The following is a 17040-nucleotide window of genomic DNA, read 5'->3' as shown; positions in this document are numbered from 1 at the left end:
TAGATCCCCATGGGCACAAATACATCTTTTATTATTTATTTATTTATTGCCGGTAGTGGGGCCTGAACTCTGGGCTTTTCAGCTCAAGGCTAGCGCTCTACCACTTATGCCACAGCACCACTTCTGGCTTTTTCTGCTTATGTGGTGCTGAGGAATAGAACCCAGGGCCTCATACATGTGAGGCAAGCACTCTACCACTTAGCCACATACCCAGCCCCACAAATACGTCTTTTGTTTACTTGTTCTCTCCTCCGTCTCCCTCTGTGTTCCTCAGGACCTTAGTCTAGTTATAGTCTAGTTATAGCCATCATTCCATACCTGGGGGGTTGGTTCCAAGAGCACCTCCACATCCCAGAACCTCAGATTGGCAAGTCCCTTACCAGCTTTCTCCTACTTGGTCATTCTATCCTGTCTTTGTCAGTGTTGTTGGGATTCATTGCAGGCCTTCATTGTAGCCTTTCTTCTGGTATGAGAAACCTTGAGATGTGCTACAGTACTAAAACAATGACAAGGCAGGAAATAGGAGGAGGTCACGTGTCTGACTTCCCAGAAGTAGCCATACAGTCTTAACACTAGATGCTGGACCTGTGGGGATTGTGCCAGGCTACAGGGGGTATGTGGATGGCAGGCTTTACCCACCTCTCCAGAATCATAAGGGCACATGTTTCTGACTTCCCTGGGTCTCAATCAGAGTCTCCAGAATATCCTCTTTCCTGGAATCAGGAGGTAGCTTTGGGTGGGAGCCTTTACTCTCCATCTTCCTTACTTTAGGGAAAAAATGCAGGTAGCACTCCATCACTGAGGTGCACCCCCAGCCCTAGGAGAGGGGGCTGCTTCTGTCTGAGCCTTTGCTTCTGTGCTGTCGTTCTGATCTCCCTCCGCCTCTTCCCATAAACAGATCTGTAGTGCTCACCACATTGTACTTTCTCTATCTCCCCACAGGAGAGGCCTGAACCCACCTCATCGCGTCAAATCCATCTCCATGACAACTTTCACCGAACCTGAAGTGGTATTCCTGCAATCCCGTGGAAATGAGGTAAGCTGCCACAGAGAGAGTAGGTGGCTGACTCTGAGAGAAACTATACCTGGGTTGGGATGCATTCCAGCATGCCAGCCAGTTTTTTGTTGTTGGTGGGTGGTCATGGGGCTTGAACTCTGGGCCTGAGTGCTGTCCCTCAGCTCTTCAGCTCAAGGCTAGTGCTCTACCACTTGAGCTACAGCACCACTTCCGGTTTTCTGGTTGTTTACTAGAGATAAGAGTTTCACGGACTTTCCTACCCAGGCTGGCTTTGAATCGTGATCCTCAGATCTCAGCCTCCTGAGTAGCTAGGATGACAGGCATGAGCTACCAGCGCCCAGCTCAGCCAAGAGTTGTATCTCAAGATTGCAGGAAGAAACACACACACACACACACACACAACCCCACAGTTTTCTTTAGGGGGTCTTTTTTTTTGTCAGTCATGGGGATTGAACTCTGGGCTTGGGCACTGTCCCTCAGCTCTTCAGCTCAAGGCTAGTGTTCTACCACTTGAGCCACAGTGCCACTTCTGGTTTTCTGGTGGTTTATTGGAGATAAGAGTCTCATGGACTTTCCTGCTGGGACTGGCTTTGAACTGTAATCCTCAGCTCTTAGCCTCCTTAGTAGTGAGGATTATAGGCATGAGCCACCAGCACCCAGCTGTGACCGATTTTTTTTATACAGAATCTTTAGGGATTTTTTTTTTAGGGGTCTGGTCGTGGGGCCTGAACTCTGGGCCTGGCTAGCACTCTCCCACTTGAGCCACACCGCCACTTCTGGCTTTTTTCTTTTTGCTTATGTGGTGCTGAGGAATCGAGCCCAGGGCCTCATGCATGCAAGGCAAGCACTCTACCACTGAGCCACCTTCCCACCCCTCTTTAGGGATTTTTTGTTCAGAGCTGATCTCCACTTGCAGCTTTTTTTGTTTTGGTGGTTCACTGGGGATTAGAGTCTCACAGACTTCCCTGCCCAGGCTGACTTCAGACCATGATCCTCAGATTTTAGCCTCCTGAGGAGCTAGGATTACAGGCATCCAGCTGAATTTATTATCATCATCATCATCATTATTTAATCTAAGGCTTGTCTTACCATTAGATTAGAAACTCTGTGAAGAGAGGGATCATGTCTGATTTGTAGGTATACCCAGATCCTAGCCTTGTATCTAAATCAGTAAATATTTATTGATGAAGACATTGAACATGGCAAGTTGGTGAAAGGTAATTTGGAGCATCTTTCATATTTCATGCTTGTGGATCCAACTTCTTTGTCACCCAACTCCATCCCTTCAGGCTTGCAGGAAGATTTGGCTGGGTCTCTTTGATGCTCGGACATCCTTAATACCAGATTCCAGGGATCCTCAGAAAATAAAAGAGTTTCTCCAAGAAAAATATGAGAAGAAAAGATGGTAAGTAGGGGAAGGGCGTGGCTATGGAGATATATTGTTAAGACACGTTTCATCTGGCAGTCAAGTTTCCAAAGTGGAATTTGGGCTTCTCTCAAATGCTGGGTTTAGCTGGGAAGGTGGCTCAGTGATAGAGCGCTTGCCTTGCATGCATGAGGCCCTGGGTTCCATTCCTCAGCAGCACATAAGCATAAAGAAAAAAGCTGGAAGTGGTGCTGTGGCTCAAGTGGTAGAGCGCTAGCCTTGAGCTGAAGAGCTGAGGGACAGCGCTCAGAACCAGAGTTCAGGCCCCACGACTAGATTCCAAAAAAAAAAAAAAAAATCAAATGCTGGGTTTAGGTTAAGGCTATGCTACTAAGATTTAATTAGGGCTAAATTCTTACTTTAGAAAAATAAATTGACATGAAAGAACTTTTTTTTTTTGGTCGGTTGTGGGGCTTGAACTCTGGGCCTGGGCACTGTCCCTCAGCTTTTCAGTGCCCGGCAAGAATTTATTTTTGGCCATTGACTTTGTTGTTCTTGATGTCCCTCCTTTAAAGAGACTCTAGTCTGGAATGGAAAAGTAGGCTTGTGCTAATGTGAACTCATTTTGTGGGTTTTTCAAGCATTTTTTTTTGTTTTGTTTTGTTTTTTGTCGGTTGTGGGGCCTGAACTCTTGGCCTGAACGCTGTCCCTGAGCTCTTCAGCTCAAGGCTAGTGCTCTACCACTTGAGCAACAGTGCCACTTCCGGCTTTTTTGGTGCTTAATTGGAGATAAGAGTCTCATGGACATACTTGCCTGGGATGGCTTCGAACCAGTCCTAGATTTCAGCCTCCTAAATAGCTAGGATTACAGGCATGAGCCACCAGCACCTGGTGTGAACTGGTTTTTATAGTTTAGTTGATTTTATACATGAAAAGAGGTGGATAAAAGCATTTTCTTTCCTTCCTTCCTTCCTTCTTTCCTTCCTTCCTTCCTTCCTTCCTTCCTTCCTTCCTTCCTGCTGGTCCTGGAAGCTTGAACTCAGGGCCTGGGCACTGTCCCTGAGCTTTTTTTGGCTCAAGGATAGTACTCTACCACTTGAGCCGCCCCCACCCAGCTAGCTTTATACTATTAACCCATCATTCATTCATGGTTTATGGGTATTCTGTTTTATAGGTGAAGAAAAGAGCATCTCCATTCTCTCCTACCTTTTCTCTCACGAAGTTTTCCCTCCTGTTGTTTGATCTTTGGGCATGTGCTAGTCAGAGGAGTCTGATAACTGTTAACAGGTGAAGAAAAAACTGTAGGAACAAGGAGATTGACGCAAATAGAACCACATTAAGATGCTTCTAGATAGGGACCATTTGTGCTTTGGTAGGAAGAGGTTTTTATCAGAAGTAACAGGAGCTGGAGATCAGGATAAGTTGTGAGCACTGAGTATGAGGTGCAGACACCTTCCTGTGGAATGTAGAAGGAAGAACCTGAAGACACACCCAGGAAAAAAGAACAATTTGGCTGGGAAGTTAGAAAATCAACATTATTGCATATGTTATTACTTCAAATCCAAATGTTTTTTTTTTTTTTTTTTTTTTTTTGGGGGGGGGGGGGTTGTTGGTCATGGGACTTCAATTCCGGGCCTGGGCGCTGTTCCTCAGCTCTTCAGCTCAAAGTGAGCACTCTACCACTAGAGAGTCACAGTGCCACTTCTGGTTTTTCTGGAAGTTAATTGGAGATAAGAGCCTCAGGAGCCAGGCGCCAGTGGCTCATGCCTGTAATCCTAGCTGCTCAGGAGGCTGAGATCTGAGGACCACAGTTCAAAGTCAGCCCAGGCAGGAAAGTCTGTGAGACTCTTATCTCCAATAGACCACTAGAAAACTAGGAAGTGGCACTGTGGTTCAAGTGGTAGAGTGCTCGCCTTGAGCTTAAAAGTTCAGGGACAGGGCTAGGAAGGTGGCTCAGTGGTAGAGTGCTTGCCTTGCATGCATGAGGCCCTGGGTTCCATTCCTCAGCACTCCATAAGCAAAAAGAAAAAAAGCCAGAAGTGGCACTGTGGCTCAAGTGGTAGAGCGCTAGCCTTGAGCTGAAGAACTGAGGGACGACGCCCAGGCCCAGAGTTCAGGCTCCACGACTGGACCCCCCCCAAAAAAAAATGTTCAGAGACAGCACTCAGGCCCAGAGTTCAAGCTCCACGACCAATGGCAGCAACAACAAAAAAAAAAGAGCCTCATGGACTTTCCTACCCGGGCTGGCTTTGAACCGCGATCCTCAGATCTCAGCCTCCTGAGTAACTAGGATTACAGGAATAAGCCACCAGCTCCTGGCCCAAATAGTTTTAAAGTTCTAGAAAACAGACACGGGGCTGGGCAGAGTGCTTGCCTAGCATGCATGAAGGCCTGGGTTTGATTCCTCAGTACCATATAAACAGATAAAGCTGGAAGTAGCACTGTAGCTCAAGTGGTAGAGCACTAGCCTTGAGCACAGAGAGGCTGAGGGACAGAACCCAGGCTCTGAGTTCAAGCCCCAGGACTGACGAAAAGAAGGGAGAGAGGGAGGGAGGGAGGGAGGGAGGGAGGGAGGGAGGGAGGGAGGGAAGGAAAAGAGACAAAATACAAGCTAAGTGCTCATGGTTTAAGCCTGTAGTCCTAGCTACTAAGGAAGCTGAGATCTGAGGATCTGGGTTCAAAGCTAAAAGCTAGCCTGGGCAGGAAAGTCTGTGAGACTCTTTTTTTTTTTTTTTTTTGTCGGTCGTGGGGCTTGAACTCTGGGCCTGGGCGCTGTCCCTCAGCTCTTCAGCTCAAGGTGAGCACTCTACCACTTGAGCTACAGCGCCACTTCCAGTTTTCTGGTGGTTTATTCGAGATAGGAGTCTCATGGTCTCTCCTGCCCGGGCTGGCTTTGAACCGCGATCCTCAGATCTCAGCCTCCTGAGTAGCTAGGATTACAGGCGTGAGCCACCAGCGCCCGGCTTGTGAGACTCTTATCTCCAGTGAACCACCAAACAGCCAGAAGTGGAAGTGTGGCTCAAGTGGGCCAGCCTTGAGCAAAAGGCATAGCACCCAGACCCTGAGTTCATGCTCCATTTTTTAACTAGTCCTGGGGCTTGATCTCAGGGCCTAGGCACTGTCCCTGAGCTTCTTTTACTCAAGGTTAGCACTCTACCACTTGAGCCACAGCGCCACTTCTGGAGCTATTTATGTGGTACTGAGGAATGGAACCAGGGCTTCATGCATGCTGGGCAAGCACTCTACCACTAAGCCACATTCCCAGCTCTCCATTTTTTATTCTAAATAAAATTTTATTTTATTTATTATTATTATTATTATTTTTTTTTTTGGGTCCGGTCATGGGGCCTGAATGCTGGGCCTGGGCACTGTCCCTCAGCTCTTCAGCTCAAGGCTAGTGCTCTACCACTTGAGCCACAGCACCACTTCCGGCTTTTTTCTTTTTGCTTATGTGGTGCTGAGGAATCGAACCCAGGGCCTCAGGCATGCAAGGCAAGCACTCTACCACTGAGCCACCTTCCCAGCCCTATTATTATTATTTTTTTATCGGTCGTGGGGCTTGAACTCTGGGCTTGGGTGCTGTCCCTGCGCTCTTCAGCTCAAGGTGAGTGCTCTACCGCTGAGCCACAGCGCTACTTCCAGTTTTCTAGTGGTTTTATTGGAGATAAGAGTCTGACAGACTTTCCTGCCCAGGTTGGCTTTGAACCGTGATCCTCACATCTCAGCCTCCTGAGTAGCTAGGATTACAGGAGTGAGTCACCGGTGTCCGGCTCTAAATAAAATTTTAGAATAGAAAAGAAAAGAGATACAACATAGCACAAACCAAATGTTTCTATATCAAATGAGCATCAAGACACCCAAGGGGGACTGGGGGTGTGGCTCAGTGATAGAATGCTCAATCCCCAGCATCTCAAAAAAGGACAACAAAGAGAAACTCAAGGAAATAACTTGGTTATGTTGCCAAATTCCCCTTACTTCCTAAAAGATGGCGTGTACACACACCCAAAAAATAAAGTAGAAAAGATTGAGGGTGTTTTACCAAACAGCTGAGCTGAGCTGAGCATGGTCCAAGGTTTTAGTCGTGTCTTTAGCCTGACTGTTCTTTTTCAAAGGTATGTACCCCCAGACCAAGTCAAGGGGTCTACTTGCACCAAAGGCGGGGCCCCCACTTCTGTCCAGGGCTCTATCCCAGGAGGGAAGCCCCTGCGAACCCTTCTTGGGGATCCTGTACCCCCCCTCTCGGATGTTGCCTCCACCTCAAGCCAGGTAACTCTCAGATCTTCCTTCCATGTTTCTGTTGTGATTTGGATAATAAGACAGATGACACTTTAATGATGTCACTCTGGGCATGGCAGAGTATAGGGCAAGAGCTGTAGCACGCTACAGGGCTTCAGCCCTGCTGTGGCCTCTGAACCTCTTTGGGAAGAGCCCAACAGGAAGTAACTTTGAGGGGAGTCATGAGCATCAACTCCAGAGCCAGGTGCTGGGGGCTCATCCCTAGAATCCTAGCTACTCAGAAGGCTGAGATCTGAGGATCACTGTTAGAAGCCAGCGTGGGCAGAAAAGTCCACTGATTCTTATCTCCAGTTTTTACCAGCCAAGAGCCAAGAGTAGAGGAGCGGCTCAAGTGGTAGAGTACCGGGCTTGAGCTAAAAAAGCCTGGGGAGATCAGGAAGCTCTGTGTTCAAGCCCTAGTACAGGTACGCGTGCACATGCACATGTGCGCACACACACACACACACACACAGATATTAACTCCAGGCATGACCATTTTCCTTCAAGGAAGCACAGAAGTAGCTGGGACACTGCCTACTAGGGAGTGATGAGTTGGGAGCCACAGAGCACTACTGGGTACATGTATCTGTTACCTTGGCTAATCTACTCTAAAAGTCATGGTTCTTGAGTCTGGGGATCCTAAGGATTCAAAGTTGAGTTAGGAGAGGGGCTAAGGTAACTTGTGCCTGGGGAGCCTCTCAGCTAAGAGTAGTTCCTCTCAGTTCTCTCCATTTTCCTTCGAGAATCTAGATAAAAGGTATGTCTGTCTGTCTGTCTGGGTCATAGCTGGATTCTAAGTGCTGTTTACAAATCCTTCTCCCAGTCTGTCAGCCAGTCTCAGACCCGGACAGTCCAGGCCCGGGGCTCCCAGCCCCCTCCTCACTCCTCAGCTAAGAAAGCCAGCACGGACCTGCTGGCTGACATCGGTGGAGACCCCTTTGCTGCTCCCCAGGCAGCACCAGCTTTGGCCGCCTTCCCAGCTTTTGGAGGTAAGAGATGAGAAGTTCTCTCCCACATGAACACCTCCGCCACCAGGCTTGGTGGCCTTCAGGGCACTCCCAGCTTCCTGTGCCTCTGCTCTTGAACATGAGCAGCGTGGCTGGGGGCTCCTGGACCCTCATTTTAGAACATGGAAAGAGCCTACTTTATTTAAAATGGGAAGAAGGCAGGGTGCTGGTGGCTCATGCTTATAATCTAGCTACTTAGGAGGTTGAGCTCCAGATCATGGTTCGAGGTTAGCTCAAGTAGGAATGTCCATGAGAGTCTCTTTTTTTTGGGGGGGGGGGAGGTCCAGTCATGGGGTCTGAACTCTGGGCCTGGGCGCTGTCCCTCAGCTCTTCCACTCAAGGCTAGCGCTCTACCACTTGAACCACAGCACCACTTCCAGCTTTTTTCTTTTTGCTTATGTGGTGCTGAGGAATCGAACCCAGGGCCTCAGGCATGCAAGACAAACGCTCTACCACTGAGCCACCTTCCCAGCCCCATGAGAGTCTTATCTCCATTTAACTACCAGAAAATAGGTAGTGGTGCTGTGGCCCAAAGTGGTGGAGCTCTAGCAGAAAAGCTCAGGGACAGTGCTCAAACCCTGAGTTCAAGCCCCACAACTGACAAAAAAAATTTTTGAATAAAGTGCTATCTAGTTTTTTGGGGTTTTTTTGCAGGAGAGTGGGTACTGGGATTTGAACCAAAAAAATTTCTTTTTCTTTTCTTTGCTGGACCTGGGACTTGAGCTCAGGGTGGGGGCACTGAGCTTTACTTGCTCCAGGCTAGCCCTCTATCGCTTGAGCCACAGCACCATTTCTGGCTTTTTCTGTTTATGTGGTATCGAACCCAGGGCTTCATGCATGCTAAGAAAGCACTCTACCACTAAGCCACATTCCTACCTCCATCTTTTTTTTCTTAATTAATTATCTTTCAGTAGTTGTACAGCAGGATTTCAATTCAACATATCCAGGGCTGGGAAGGTGGCTCAGTGGTAGAGTGCTTGCCTTGCATGTCTGAGGCCCTGGGTTTGATTCCTCAGCACCATATAAGCAAAAAGAAAAAAGCTGGAAGTGGTGCTGTGGCTCAAGTGGTAGAGCGCTAGCCTTGAGCTGAAGAGCTGAGGGACAGCGCCCAGGCCCAGAGTTCAGGTCCCATGACCAGACCCCCCCCCCCCAAAAAAAAAATCAATTCAACATAGCCTAAAGTAGGGATAAGAGATGTGAGGGAGTAAACTGAGAGGCCTCTGAATGACCCTTTTCCCTGGCATGGATCTGGCTGTCCTCAAGCTATCTTCCTCTGCAGAGCCTGTGCAAAAGGAGCATCTCGTAAGAGTGGCTTTGGTGTTGGGTGCCCAGGGCTCCCGCCTGTAATCCTAGCTACTGAGCAAGCTGAGATATGAGGATTGTGGTTCCAAGCCATCCAGGGCAGGAAAAAAATCTGAGAGATATTTATCTCCGGTGGTAGAACCCTAGCATAGAGCACAAAAACTCAGCTCCCATGCCGAGTTCAAGCCCCAGAACTGGCACAAGAAACAAAACACACACACACACACACACACACACACACACACACACAAATACAACCTGTGGTCTCCGGCCTGCAGCCAGTAGTCAAATAGATATACACTTATCTTTTCTTTAAATAATCTTTATATTTCCTTCACCTTTAGGCCAGACACCTTCCCATGGGGGCTTTGCCAACTTTGATGCCTTTGGCAGCAGCCCCAGTTCTTCTGCCTTTGGAAGCCTTCCTCCAGCTGGCCAGGCCCCGTTCCAGGCCCAGCCAACCCCTGCAGGTAAACCGCCCTGCCCATTTCCACTCTGTCTTCCAGCCTCTTCCACTATCCACATCCATGCATCACTGTGCATTCAAATCCAAGCTACTGACCATGCAAAAGAGAAGAAGCTTCAGGAAAGGAGAGTCAGAGGTGGGGCGGGCGGCGCTATGGGCCTATTTTTCATTTTAAGGAAAGTGGCTGAGCAGGTTCTACCCTAGGAAATTTCTAGACTGGAAATCCAGAAGATCTTAAGCCTAGAAAAATGTGAGCATGCACCTGTCATCATAGCTACTCAGGTGGCTGGGAGCAGGGGATCAAGGTTCAAAGCCATCCCATGCTGACAAATCTTAAGAAACTCTTACCATCAGTTAACCAGCCAAAAGCCAGGAATGGGGCTGTGACTCAAGTAGTAGAGCACCAGCCTTGAGTGATAAAGCTAAAGGAGCACTCAAAGTCCTGAGTTCAAGCCCCAGCACTGGCACACACACACAAAGGTTTATTGTTAAGAAATTGCACTAGAGGGGCTGGGAAGGTGGCTCAGTGGTAGAGCACTTGCCTTGCATGCCTGAGCCCCTGAGTTCGATTCCTCAGCACCACATAAGCAAAAAGAAAAAAATCCGGAAATGGTGCTGTGGCTCAAGTGGTAGAGCGCTAGCCTTGAGCTGAAGAGCTGAGGGACAGCGCCCAGGCCCAGAGTTCAGGCCCCATGACCGGACCCAAAAAAAAAATAATAATAATAATAATAAAATAAAAGAAATTGCACTAGAGATGCTCTGGTCCTTTTGAAACCATTCAGTTTCTCCCTCAGCCCCCAGACTTCAGCCTTCACAGTCTGTGCTTTCCCGTCTTCCTTTGTCTGTCCTAAATGCTAGGGAGGGCTGCTGGAGGGTTGTGGAGATGCAAGGGTAGGGACAAGCCAGCGACTCATGGTCTTTCTCCCTTCCTCTCCCTCCCTTGCCCTTTTCCCACCTTCCCTGCCAGCCAGTCGGATGCTAACTGGGAGTTACAGCTTTGGTAAGTTCTCTTCCCATCCCACAGCTTACCCAGGGGTCCATAACAAAAAGTTTTTAAGGTCTGAAAGGATCCCATTAAAATATAACCAGGGCTTTCGTACAGTGTGTGCTTAGAATGTGTGAGAACTCTGAGTTTGGCCTCCAACTTGTAACTGTTTGTACGGTTAGAAAATTGAGCTGTTTTATAGGTGAGGCAGTAAAGCAAATTCTCTAGTGGTCCAGCCCACAGAGTGGCTGAGCTGATGCTTCTGGACTCTACCTCTGCCCATAGCTTCCCACTGGGCCCAAACAAAATGGTGGCGTGTTCTTGCTTTGATTCGATTTTTATATTTCTTGATGGAACAAGAGGAGAGATATTTTATATTGATTTTTAAAAGTTAAGGCACAAAGCCGGGCACTGGTGGCTCATGCCTGTAATCCTAGCTACTCAGGAGGCTGAGATCTGAGGATCGCGGTTCAAAGCCAGCCCGGGCAGGAGAGACCGTGAGACTCCTATCTCCAATAAACCACCAGAAAACCAAGAGTGGCGCTGTAGCTCAAGTGGTAGAGCGCTCGCCTTGAGCTGAAGAGCTGAAGGACAGCGCCCAGGCCCAGAGTTCAAGCCCCACGGCCAACCAAAAAAAAAAAAAAAAAAAAGTTAAGGCACAAAGAAGTTCTTGTAATAATGAGCTTAAAGTAACTGACAATGTAACGTTGAGATTCGCAAAGCAGAAACTATTAGACACAGAATTTAATAGATTAGGAAAGCTCTATAAACTCTCTCACAAGATTCATGATAAGCTAAGCACTGTGGCTCACACCTATAATCCTAGCTACTTAGGAGGCTGACATCTGAGAATGGTGTTTGAACCCCAGGCAAGAACATCCATGGACCCTTTTTTTTTTTTTTTTTTTGGTGGAGTTTGAGCTCAGGGCCTGGAACCCACTATCCCTGAGCCTCTTTGTGCTCAAGGCTAGCACTCTACCACTTGAGCCACAGCGCCACAGTTTTTGAGTGGTTATTTGTAGATAAGAGTCTCACAGGGACTTTTCTGCCCAGGCTAACTTCAAACTGCAATCCTCAGATCTCAGCCTCCTGAGTAGCTAGGATTATAGGCATGAGCTGCCATTGCCCGGCCCATGAAACTCTTTTGTATTTTTGCTAGTCCTGGGGCTTGAACTCAGGACCTGGGCATTGTTCCTGAGCTTCTTTTGCTCAAGGCTAGCACTCTACCACTTGAGCCACAGCGCCACTTCCAGCGCTGTTTGTGTAGTACTGAGGAATCGAACCCAGGACTTCATATATGCTAGGCAAGCACTCTACCACTAAGCCACATTCCCAGCCCTCCATGAAACTCTTATTGCCAATTAACCACCAAAAAGCTGGAATGGAGTGGTATCTCAAATGGTAGAGTCTCAGCCTTGAATGTGAAAGCTAAGGAGCCCTGAGTTTAAGCCCCAGTATCAGCACCAAAAAAAAAAAAAGACTCATTATAAAATAAATTGGCAAGCATGGGCTGGGAAGTTGGCTCAGTGGTAGAGCCCTTGCCTTGCATGCCTGAGGCCCTGGGTTCAATTCCTCAGCACCACATAAGCAAAAAGAAAAGAGCCGGAAGTGGCGCTGTGGCTCAAGTGGTAGAGCACTAGCCTTGAGCTGAAGAGCTGAGGGACAGCGCCCAGGCCCAGAGTTCAGGCCCCATGACCAGACCGGAAAAAAAAAAAATTGGCAAGCAAACAAAAGGATGATATGAACAATTCTTTTGTTAAGTTTGATCTAATAAATATGACTACAACTTTGTAACCAATAGTGAGACTATGTATTCTTTTCTTTTTGCCATCCTGAGGATTGTGCTAGGTGTATGTTTTACCACTGAGCTACATCTCTATCCCAGAATATATATTATTTGCAAACATTCAACTCTTTTTATGATTTGACCACTATAGGAACTAAAATCTCCACAAATTCCAACAAATAAGAGATGCATAGGTCCTGCCCTATTAAAAAAAGATATTCTAAGCCAGATACTGGTGGCTCATGCCTGTAACCCTAGCTATCAGAAGGCTGAGATCTGAGAATTGTGGTTTAAAGCCATCCCAGACAGATAAATCTGAGAAACTCTCATCTCCAATTAACCAATAAAAAGGCCAGAAGTATAGTCATGGCTCAAGTGGTAGAGTGCCAGTCTTGAGTGAAAAGGCAAGCTAAAAGAGAGAATGAGGACAATATCTGTTAAATTCCTATAATTAAACATAAATTCCTATAATTAAACAAAGGATAGAATGCCAGGTGCCGTGACTCACGCTTGTAATCCTAGCTACTCAGGAGGCTGAGATCTGAGGATCATGGTTCAAAGCCAGCCTTGGCAAGAAAACACATATGACTCTCCAATTAACCATGAGAAAGCTGGACGTGGAGCTGTGGCTCAAAGTAGTAGAGTGCTATCTCAGGGACAGTGTCCAATCCCTAAGTACAAGCCCCATGACCGACAAAAAAATAACTAGACTGGAGGCATGACTCAAATGGTAACATACTAGCTAAGGAAATAGAAGGTCCTAAGTTCAAATCCTGGTACTAGCAAAAAAAAAAAAAAACTGGTCCACTGAGAATATGGCTTAGTGATAAAGTGCTTGCCTAGCATGCATGAAGCCCTGGGTTTGATTCCTCAGTACCACATACACAGAAAAGGCCGGAAGTAGCACTGTGGCTCAAGTGGTAGAGTGCTAGCCTTGAGCAAAAGAAGTTCAGGGACAGCCCCCAGGCCCTGAGTTCAAGTCCCAGGACTGGCAAGAAAAGAAAAGAAAAAAAAAACAAAAATACTGGTACCTCCTGACATGACTTCTTGCACAACTGATTAAAGATGGAGGTTACATACAGACCCAAAGAAAAGGAAGATCTCAGTTGCACATCCAGAAGGCATTAAAATTCCTTTATCCAGTGTCTGCATAAAGGCAATCTGCAGCCAAACCCAGTGAGCCCACGAGGAAGGAAAGATCTGCATTTTGTCAGTGAAGAAACTAGCTCATCTCCCTGTGGCCAGTTATTTGGCTAACATCCAACATTATTAGGAGGCTGAGATCTGCGGATTGTGGTTTGAAGCCAGCTTGGGCAGGAACATTCATGAGACTTTTACCTCCAATTAACCAGCAAAAAGCCAGAAGCAAAACTGTGGCTCAGGTGGAGAGCACCAGCCTTGAGGAAAAAAGCCAAGTGAGAACATGAGGCCCTGAGTTCAAGTCTCAGCACCGGCAAAAAAAAAAAAAAAAAAAAGTAGTGCTATTAATGGGAGACCCTATCCCTCTCACCCACCATGACCTGAGAGTGACCTGAGTGTGGCATAAGACACGGTTGGGTAGTAGAATACCAGGACCAGAGTCTGATCCCCAGCGCCAAAAAGCAAAACAAATCACAAACAAAAACAAAAGGCTGGGTATAGTTGCTCCTTCCTGTAATCCTAACTACCCAGGAGGCATATTTAGGAGGATTGCAGTCCTAAGTCAGCCCTAGGACAAAGCATGATAGCCTATCCAAAAAATAACAAACAAAAAGGGTTAGTGGCATGACTCAAGTGGTAGAGCTCTTGCCTAACCAGTTTAAGGCCCTGAGTTCAAACCCCAGTATTACCAAAGACAACACACACACACACCACAAAACAACAACACAACACACTTAATGTGTAGGTAGTAGGAAAGATTTTGAGAGACTAGTCTCTTCCCAGAAGCCTGGTTTCATATTTAAATTTTTGAGGAGTGTGGGGAAGGCAAGGTTTGAGAGACTGCAGTTACCTCTGAAGCCACTCTAAGGTCCATATGCAAATCCAGTTGTAGGAGAGAGGCGCTGGAGATGTAGGTACCAGGTGTTGATGGCTAGACTACAAGATGGATGGTACTGCCTCCCTTAGTGAAAATATCCCTGTGCCTGAGACCCAGGATACCTGAATTAGGGCCAGCTTTGCCCTCTAGTGTCCACACAGAGGCATAGCAGCCCTGATCAGCAGATGTACAATGCCCTAGCCTTAATGACCTTGTGGGTGAAAGGATGGGGAGTTGGGTGTGCATGTGGGAGGGAGGTAGTGCAGGAGGAGAGGATGCTAGCTAACAGAGCTGGTCCTCATGACCAGGCCGCAGGCAGGTGCCACGGACCTTCTCCTTTCTGCTATTTTCTGAGCCACTATTTCCACTCAATGCCTGTCAATGAATGAGCCCCTCAGAAGAAAAATCAAAACCAGGCATTGGTGGCTCATGCCTCCAATCCTAGCTACTCAGGAGGCTGAAATGTGAGGATGCTGGTTCAAAGCCAGTCCAAGCAGGAAAGTCCATGAGACACCCCGGCCCCCCTTGTCCTGGGGCTTGAACTTAGGACCTGGGCACTGTCCCTGAGCTTCTTTTGCTTAAGGCTAGCACTCTATCACTTGAGCCACTTCTGGCTTTTTTTTTTTTATTATGTGGTACTGAGGAATCAATCCAACCCAGGGCTTGATGCATGCTAGGCAAGCACTCTACCACTAAGCCACATTCCCAGCCATCCAGCAGATTCCTTTTTTTTTTTTTTTTTTTTGTGGTTGTGGGGCTTGAACTCTTGGCTTGGGTGCTGTCCCTCAGCTCTTCAGCTCAAGACCACTTGAGCCACAGCACCACTTCTGGTTTTCTGGTGGTTTATTGGAGATAAGAGTCTCATGGCCTTTCCTGCCAGGGCAGGCTTTGAACTGTAATCCTCATATCTCAGCCTCCTGAGTAGTTAGGATTACAGGTGTGAGCCACTGGCACTTAGTGCCAGGAGACATAAATTAGCCACCAGAAAACCGGAAGTAGAGCCTTGGCTTAAGTAGTAGAGCACTAGCCTTGGGCATAAAAACTCAGGGACAGCGTCCAGGCCCTGAGTTTAAGCCTCAGGCCCAGCAAAACAGAAAACAACAACAACAAAAATTAGGAGCCCAGTGTCTGTGGCTCATGTCATAATCCTAGCTACTCAGCAGGCTGAGATCTAAGGATCACAGTGCAAAGCCACCCTGGCAGCAAAGTCTATGAGATTCTTATCACCGGTTAACCACCAGTGTGGCGTGGCAGCGTGGCTCAAAGTGGTAGAGCACTAGCCTTGAGCAAAAGAGCTCAGGGGCAGTGCCCAGGCCCTGAGTTCAAGCCCCACAACAGATAAAAAAAAACTAAGGTGCTGTGAGAGGAAAATCAGGCCCAATTTACCTTGTGTCAGGGAAGGCCTGTCTAGGGACAGGCTTGAGCAGGCGTGAGTAGCCATGGGTGGGGCTTCTTGCTGAAGAGGAGGACCCTTATTCCCTTGGCTTTTCAAACTCAGTCACCATGAGAGCTTTGATGAGAGCTTGTCTTCTCTCTTGACCCCTCTGACCCGGAAATGGTTTCTAAGAGGTATGAATTACACCTCACCCCTTGACCCTTGACCTAGATTTCCAAACTCTCTCACCTATCTCAGAGGATCTTTAGGACAACCTAAAGCAAATTATTTTAAAGAAGAAGGAGGAGGAGGAGGAGGAGGAGGAGGAAGAAGAAGGAAAGGAGGAGAAGGAGGAGAAGAAGAAAGGATTCAGGACAGGGCGATGCTTTGTCAGAATCACGGCAAGTGGCAGAGCCAGGACTGGAGTCCAATTCTGTGTCTGTCTGTTCAAATAGTTGTTCAGCCATCAGCCAGTGATTATCGTCCAGTGGGAAACACGCAAAGTGTTTCATTCAGTACTGAGTCTTCCAGTACTCTTAATAATAAAGCCTCCCAGTCAATGTAGTCTCCATTGACTTCCACAACAGCCTAGACTGTCTGGCAGGGTCTGTGATACAGCTGCATGGGACCCACAGCTGAAGCACTTTCTGGAGGTGACAGGCTGGAAATCTACCTGGGAGATGAGATTGCATACAATTCCTAGGACTTGCTCCTCGGGCTGTTTCGTAAGATTTCTATGTGGGTGGGGTTGCTGCTTTTCCTGTTGCATATGAAGACAGGGAAGGGAAGGGGACCTGGTAGTTGGCCTGGCCCCATGAGCTGTGCCCCCCTCCTGCCCCCCAAACCCAGGACCTCAGTCAGGCAGCCTCCAAGAGGAGGTGGCTCACTGGGAAAAAATGCTGGTGGAGCCGGGCCCTGGTGGCTCATGCCTGTAATCCTAACTACTCAGGAGGCTGAGATCAGAGGATCACAGTTTGAAAAGAGCTTAATTAGAAAAGTCCACAAGACACCATCTCCAGTTAGCCAGAAAAAAGCCACGTTAGCAGCGTGGCTCAAGCAGTAGAGTGCTAGCTGAGCCAGTGAACTGAGTAATAAGCCCAGGGAAGGAAAGGAGGGAAGGAAGGACAAGATGCTGATGGCTGGAGACTCAGCAGCCCTAGTAGCATCTGTAGTGTATCTGTCGCTGAGTATGCTCAGGACTTGCTGTCCCTAATACCTCTTCTGTCTGTCCCTTCCTACGCCACATCAATAAATGCCTGGGAGCCCAGCACTCAGACTGAGGCGGGAAGATCTCAAGGTTGGGGCTAGCCTGGTCTACATAGCAAGACTGTGCCTCCAACGGCAAAGCAGGGGGCCCTGTGTAGAGGACGGGCCATCTGTGGTAACAGAGGGCAGCAGGGGTTACTGAGGGAGCACTTACTTCTCTGTACCCCAAGCTTAGAG

At 47.8% G+C, this 17040-nt stretch overlaps 1 protein-coding gene across 2 annotated transcripts in view; it reads left to right on the top strand.

Moving 5' to 3' along the window:
* The window catches only part of Agfg2 (ArfGAP with FG repeats 2), a 32694-nt gene that overhangs the window by 10894 nt on the left and 4760 nt on the right, over positions 1-17040 (top strand). Inside the window, exons 2-7 of one of the 2 annotated variants that reach the window (XM_042686594.1) lie at positions 943-1036; positions 2308-2423; positions 6497-6650; positions 7483-7648; positions 9313-9438; positions 10402-10434. In XM_042686594.1, coding sequence (XP_042542528.1) covers positions 943-1036; positions 2308-2423; positions 6497-6650; positions 7483-7648; positions 9313-9438; positions 10402-10434 — 689 coding nt within the window. The remainder of the gene's footprint in view (positions 1-942; positions 1037-2307; positions 2424-6496; positions 6651-7482; positions 7649-9312; positions 9439-10401; positions 10435-17040) is intronic. The other variant, XM_042686595.1, reaches the window with a different exon arrangement.

Source organism: Dipodomys spectabilis, unplaced genomic scaffold (genome assembly GCF_019054845.1).
Source record: "Dipodomys spectabilis isolate Male_0828 unplaced genomic scaffold, ASM1905484v1 ptg000098l, whole genome shotgun sequence".
In the NCBI taxonomy this organism is placed as follows: Eukaryota; Metazoa; Chordata; class Mammalia; order Rodentia; family Heteromyidae; genus Dipodomys; species Dipodomys spectabilis.
Note: the sequence above shows the minus strand (reverse complement) of the source record. Positions and strands in the feature narration are given on the sequence as shown.